General features: G+C 26.7%; 1 protein-coding gene across 1 annotated transcript; it reads right to left on the reverse strand.

Annotated features, from left to right (window-relative positions):
• Positions 1-1,373: 1,373 nt before the first annotated feature.
• Positions 1,374-2,434, reverse strand: LOAG_11055 (hypothetical protein; the record flags this gene model as incomplete). Its single annotated transcript, XM_003146578.1, has 4 exons — positions 1,374-1,480; positions 1,592-1,663; positions 1,987-2,129; positions 2,373-2,434. 4 exons carry the CDS (start codon positions 2,432-2,434, stop codon positions 1,374-1,376), a joined length of 384 nt encoding a protein of 127 aa, XP_003146626.1.
• Between the last annotated feature and the right edge of the window lie 4,945 nt (positions 2,435-7,379).

A 7,379-nucleotide genomic window follows, 5' to 3' on the forward strand; every position in this document is an offset into this window, starting at 1 on the left:
TATTATTATTATTATTATTATTATTATTATTATTATTATTATTGTTATTATTATCATTATTATTATCATTATTATTATTATTATTGTTATTGTTATCATTATTATTATCATTATTATTATTAGTTACTGTTAATTAATTATTATTAATTATTACTACCATTATTGCTGCTTTCAGTAATTGCAACAGTGATGACAGGATCGGCAAGTGAAAAATTATCAATTTAAAATAAAAGGATTTAGAAGAACAGAAATATATAACTGGAATAATGAATATAACAGTAAGAATAAAGTATACTGATGAATGTTCTGATAAATTTTCTGCTCAACCATTCAACTGGAATGAATTTTGTTAATAGAGAAATATTAAATAACATGGTCACTAGTGGCATGAAAGGAAATGAAATTCAAATTGAATTACCATATTTCATGTTTATTGCTTATACACTTCAAGTAACATTCTGTTGCCGTTATGGCATTGATTCATAGAAGTTTAAAGTGTGCAAATGATGATGAATCGATTTCTGAATGGCATGAATTGGATGTAAGCAAAAATACTAAACGAAGAATTGAAAAGCATTTTTGTTTTCAACTTTCTGGATGACATAATGATGACATTTTGCATTAAATTCAAATTTGAGAATTTAAGGTCTAAGATAAAAAAAGCTGGCAAAGACGAATAGTCTCTTTTAATTCCTGATTAATTTTCAAGGTTAATAGTCGAAATTTTTTAAATCTTTCCATTCAATCTTTCATTTTTCATGTGTTGAAGTATGAGAGATCCAAATTAAAGTATTCAGTTGACTTTAATCATATAGACAGAGTTTTACTCTTTGCAACTGTTTTCTAATTTATCGACAGATTTAATTAATAAAATTCACACATGATTTTTACGAGACATGCAGTAAAATGCATTGAACAATAAACAATTAAATTAATTATGATTGAGTCAAGCTTCAAGTAGAAATATCTTACTGGCGGAGGTGTTTAAGAGCATCGTTATTCACCGGAACGGATTCGAATTTTGCAATTCCCAAGAAAATGAGGGAAAAAAGTGATGAAAATGTCAATCATATAAAACTATCACTGTATGGTAGTCATTGATCGAAAAAAAAATTGTTATTAAATGGCAGTTATCCATTAACAAAGTTTGACATTAGAATTCAGTGGGAGAATCAAATGATTGCAAGCGAGTACTCATAGAACTTCTGAATCCGGATAGGTTGTTAAGTACAATTTTTCAATGATAAAGTATTTCTCATACTGTCATCAGTCGTTATCACTTGGTTTTCTAATATTGTATGTCGAAAAAAAGATTGCTTCATTTCAATGTATTCATGAATTCCATTTGATAAGAAAAAAAAAAAAGAAGAACACTAATGATGCCAATTTTGATCTTCTGTTGCATACCGTTGGTTTATCTTTGATTTCGACGATATGCAAATTTTCATTAGTTCAGTAATAACTGAATTTCTCAGAATTTCTTAAAATTTGAAATTATTTGTTTCCTTAACTTGATAAATCTATGCGCCTTTTATATAACATATGAAAATCTTTTAGTTTTGCATTAAAAAAATTTAAATGAAAAACTTACTCGGTAATAATTCATATCGACGATACCAACGTTCAAATACTCCAGCTGACAAATGCGCAAAAACCATATTACCTTAAGCTTTTACATCGCAAAATGCGCAAAAATGACTAATTGCGGGATAGTCATTTAAACATCTCCTATTGTTAAATTTCGGAAATGTTTTGACTCATATATAAAAACGATTATTTTATGGAAATCTTTTTTAAATGAAAGTATTGAAAAATTTTTCGTCATAATTGCTCCGTCTTATGAAAATTTTCTAGAAGTACCGATTTCAAAAAGGTAATATAATATTCGAGAAAGTTGTTAATAAATTTTGAATAATGACCGGGAATGTCATTCATTTCCGGCATTCTGATCAAATTTTCACTAATTTATTCTTTCTTTTAACTTACTTTTTTGATTTTTTGGTGTTGGAAAAAATCGGAATGGTTCAATATGTATTTCGGGACTATTAACAACCATAATAATGAGAGTATTTGTGAAAATAGCACAAGAATGAACAATTGCAATCCCAAAGGCTCCATTACATGTTGAACTAGAAGTTATGAATTTCAAGAAAAAATGAAAAGGAAAAAAAAGTGCAATAAGTTCGTTGCAATAGTTTTGCACTTTTCTTTCTTCTTTTACTCATAAATAATTAGTGCTAATTGGCAACTTAATTGGCAGTAATTTTATGATGGATAAAGATATGAAGTTATCTGAATACTGCTATCCATAATGTATACATTAACAAAAATTCAGTCTAAAGAAAGCTGTGAAATAAATCTTTGCTTCTTACGCAAAGTATGACTTGAAATAAGTGGGCGAATTTCCTGCGCGAGTTAAACCAATCACACTCATCAAATTTTAATTTTAGTTTTTTAAACTTGTAAGCAAATTTTGCATATAAATTCAATGATCAGGATGGAATTTATAGCATAATGATCTATGTCAAGAAATAAGTCCAAAGGTAAAATCTATAGCTTTGGTTATAAAATAACAAATTAAAAATGGCAAGCAATTGAGAATATATCTCGAATTTATGGAAAAATAATTAAAACCATAATTAAATTCAATACAGATTCAATGTTCAATTCAATTAATAAACTGAACTTCAAATGTCCGACTTGTCCAATACTAGCTAAATTATTTATGCGAGTTTTATAAAAGCAAATCTGCTTTTTAAACAATAGTTCAAAAAGTGAAAAAGTCATTATTTCAAGTTGTATTAAATCTTTTTCCCTCACAGATGCGAACAGAAAAAGAAGCATAAAAGAAAATAGTTCCATTGGATGAACCAAATTTTAATTTCTAAACCTGAAATATTTTGTTTGAAAGATTTTTAATTTGAAAGAACCTCATTAAATTAAAAAAGAAAAGACTTGTCTAACGCAATGGAAAAGTTGATTTAATGAGGCGAGAAAAATTCTTAGAAATAATTTGGCAAATATTCTTTTAGAAAAAAATTGTTGTATGCGTCGTTAATTTTGTTTTTCAAAAAGAAAAAGTGGAGAAATAAAATAAGTGTTGAAAGAAGAATATTTGATTTGTAATATGATGAAAACGTATAATAGAATAAACGAAGGTATCATCCTCACCTTTTCTTCTTTTAATTTGTCAAATTTTTTGATACAAAATTAGATTGCAAAAATTTTAAAAAAAAGATTATTGGATACTAAAAGATTTCTTTGAAAATTATTTTAAAAGAATGAAAAAAGGAAAAACTTCATAGCCAAAATTTTATAATTTCGATTGCAAGAAAAAGAATTTTGCTTATTTAAATTGCAAAATATTGATAAAACTATTGGTTCACGAATCATTTATGGTTGCATTATTGTTGTGAACAGAGCAAAGAGCATAGAAGTAGTTAATAAGTAGGTAATGAAAAGTAGATTGTCAAAATAGGTAATCAGAAGTGGATTATGGTGATTTTTTCTGGAAATAACAATTAATTTTTAGTGAACTAATTGAAAGTAATTATTCACCAGTTTTATAGCAATCATTAAATAGTGATGCAAGTGGATAGGAAAGTTAAAAGACTTTGCAGAAATATAATTTGTCATAGCTAATTGAACCGATTTATCGCTTCCTTTTTATTTTGTGATAAAGATGAATATTTTGACAATTTTCAGTAATAGTATTAATGATAATTATCATTTTAGCTTGACTGATAAAATAAAACGAATGAAATTCATCAATAAAGAAGTTATTGAACTATGATATTATTTTCCTAAAGTGATAGTGTTAGCCACTATTATTGATACAGCAATTAATGACAAATATCATTTTAGGTGACAATTATCATTTTAGATGTTGATAAAACAAAATGAAAGAATTTCATCAGTGGAAAACACTTAGAATATGTTACCACTATTACTTTTGATTCCTTTTCTTTTTGGAATTATTTGAATAATTATACTAACAAAATATATAAGAAATCTCTTTTGTCCTCTTTTTTTTTTCTTCAGAAATTTTAACATCCAATAAAAGAAACTATAGATGCCTCAAAAATATGAATGTCTAACACATACGATATCACCAGTTTTTTTTTATTAGTTCACCAGTGATAAATCCCCAAATGAATTCGGTCATCGGTTTGCGTCAGCAAATATCCATCCAAAGTACGAATGTTTAAAGAATTCATTGCTTAATGGTGTAATCGTGGGATTTTGTGAGAATTTCAACAGCAATGATAAGGACAAACGATACAGCATTGGATTGAAGAAAAATATTGAGGTTGGAAAGTTTCTTGAAATCAAATAATTTAGCAGTTAAAGGGGAGGAGAGGGATAGTTGTCGTTATAACATTGGTGTAAGCATTCTTGATGTGCTAATACCAAAGGGATTCGAAATATGGAAAAAAAATCTGAAGGCAATAGGGATCATCAGATGGATAACAACAACATATATAAAATATTCGTTGAAAACCGAGCAAATGTACCGAGAACCACAGATGTACAGGTTGAAAGGAAATGGAGAAAAGGAGGAAAAGTATCAGCACTTTTTATAAGTAAATGATTGGAAAATTATATACATATGTATGGACAAAGAAAAATAGTATATTATTTATTCATAGGATTTTCAATTACGCAATAAAGAAAAGTGTTATAAATTAAAGTTCGAATTTTAATAGAAGATAATGCGCAATTTATAAAATTATAAAAACAGAAAATGAATGAAAACCAAAAAAAAAAAGAAATGAAAAGGAAAAGGAAATATGAGCTATTACATAAATCTTTTCATAATTTCCATGTTTTCTTAAACATTCAAACAGCTCTTTTATTTTTTCCTCTTCTTCTTCCCACACTTTCATTGTATTTTAATCTTATGAAAAGAAGTGGTTTTCCCTTCCGTTACAATGAATCAATTCAATCTAAAATTTTATTCAAAAAAGAAAAAAAGATTTCCATCACAAAAATTTAGTCTAATTTAAAAATTGCGAGAAATTTTATTTGAAAAAAAAGAACATATTTGTGGCAAAATTTATTTTAAACATTGTAAAAGAAGAGATAAGGCGAAATGATTGGTAAATATTGGAAGAGAGGGGGGGGCGTATAATATTGTAATTGGTGAAACTTTTTTTTTTGCATAAAAATTTTGGCAGATCTTGTAATAGTTATGGTAATTTTTTTTTTTGACTTTTAAAAATTAATTTGAAGCGTTTATTCGTATTTTGACAATTCACTTCATATATCAAAAGATGGCGAACAGTATTTGAGTAATAAATGGTTTCCAGGATTGTCACCTCTGCAATGGATTATTTTACATATATCATTAAGATGTTGATACTTTCCGATTACAGTTATTCCAGGACTCGCATATTCTGTTCAAGACCAACATCCTCAATATGCAATTTCTTCGATATATCTTTCACAAATGTTGTCCAGTAAAATCTATGCACTGCATCATCAGGTAAAATCTGTTTGCTGTATCTTCAACAGATCATACCTATTCTATCTTCGAACAAAGTCTATTGTGGAATAAGTAGAAAAGCTAAAATACAAGAATTTAGAAAGGCAAACTTATGCAAAAAAAGAATTATAACACCAAAATTTTTTACCACGAAATTAGAAAAATTTATAGATGATATTGAAATATGAATAAAATTTGAGAGCGCTTAATAACGAACGAGTAAAATGATTGAACAGAGATGTTTTTATTAAGTTTATAGATTATACATTGTGTGGCATTATTCATTGATTTAATTATCTGAAAATTGGCGAAGAAAACATAAACCAAATTTGATGCATTTAATTTGAAATATATTTCCCTTTATCATGAAACTGTCACTTGTTTTCACCTTTCTCAGTGTATATTTCTGCTTCAAATATTTTCTCAATTTTTGTGTAAAATACGAAATTTCAAAAAAAACAAATGTTAAAATTTATCATTTTTTATATTATTTTAAAGGAAATATTATAAGCAATGTAAATATTTCTATGCGCAATATTATATGTTCACATTCTGGTTTACATCAATTTTAATTTTAAAGAACTGATGATAATAAAGTTGAATTTGTTGAAGAGATAAGTGAAAGCTTTTTAAACTGTAATAATGATAGTGCCAAGTTAATTTTATCAATGCACAATTTGTATAAATGAGGCTATTAGAATCTAATGGATGATCAACTTTGAAGCAAGCAATAAAAGTGATGAGACGAAAAGTACACTGTCGCATGCATGCATTAATTGATATTTTATTGATTAACCATGGAGATCAATAAAATATCAATTATATGTATATGTGAGAGTGTACTTTTCAGGGTTCCTTAAAGTCTCTCTGATAAATTTTCCATTTTGAGAGGAAACAAAGAAAACAAAATAAAAAACCATTTTAATTGTTTCTTTCTCTTCTTTTGTTACTTCTTGATTTGATTCATATTTGAATAATTGATATTTTACTGCATTCGGGCAAAAGTGAATATCAAAGTTACTATTTGGATGAAAAATAACGATTATGAATAAATGAAAAATATTTCCAAAAGAATTATCAGAAAAAAGGATGAGAAGTGAAGAAAGACTTAAGCTTTGATATTAAATTTCCATTTAAGCGAATGCCCCAAAATTTTTTTTTCGCAATAATTGCATTAAAGCAGCAACAATAAAAGCAAAAAGCCATGAAATTATTAAACTTTTCCTGCTTTTTTTCTATTTTCACCACTGAAAATCCTTTATATTTATTTTAAAATAACATAAAAATGATTCAAACCATTACCCACTAAATATATTCGAAGATAAAATATTGATGATAATAAAATTATCCAAAGTAATAATGAAAAATCATTAAGAGATGATGAAATAATTTGAAAATAATAAAATTAGATTTTCAAAATGTGGGAATATTTCATTTTGAAAGGGGAAAATAATTTTCATTCCGTTCATTTTTGATAGCATACAGAAGGGTTCGATACTTTTATTGCGTTATCACCAATCCTTTTTGAATAGAATTTAAGTGAATGTGACAAAGACGCTTGAAGAAATCATTCCACAAAAAAAAGGTGAAATCAGAAAGCCTTGCAAAATGCTACCTATGAAATAGTTCTTAGGTACTTATCAATCCGTTAACGCTTTTTAATACTGAAAAATACCGTACTGCTTCTTTTTTCAAAATGATAAAAAATTTTGAGTAGCATTTTTCATACTTTTTTCTTTTTTCCTCAAAAATTATCATTCAAAAACAGCATCACTATTAATTGAATATTTCTGTTGAAAGTTGGAAAAAAAAGGAGAGAAAGAGTTTAATATTATTTTATCATAACTAAATTTGGCAATAACGTACTACTATTTACTCTAATAATTTATAAATA

This window comes from Loa loa, assembly GCF_000183805.2.
Source record: "Loa loa unplaced genomic scaffold supercont3.326, whole genome shotgun sequence".
In the NCBI taxonomy this organism is placed as follows: domain Eukaryota; kingdom Metazoa; phylum Nematoda; class Chromadorea; order Rhabditida; family Onchocercidae; genus Loa; species Loa loa.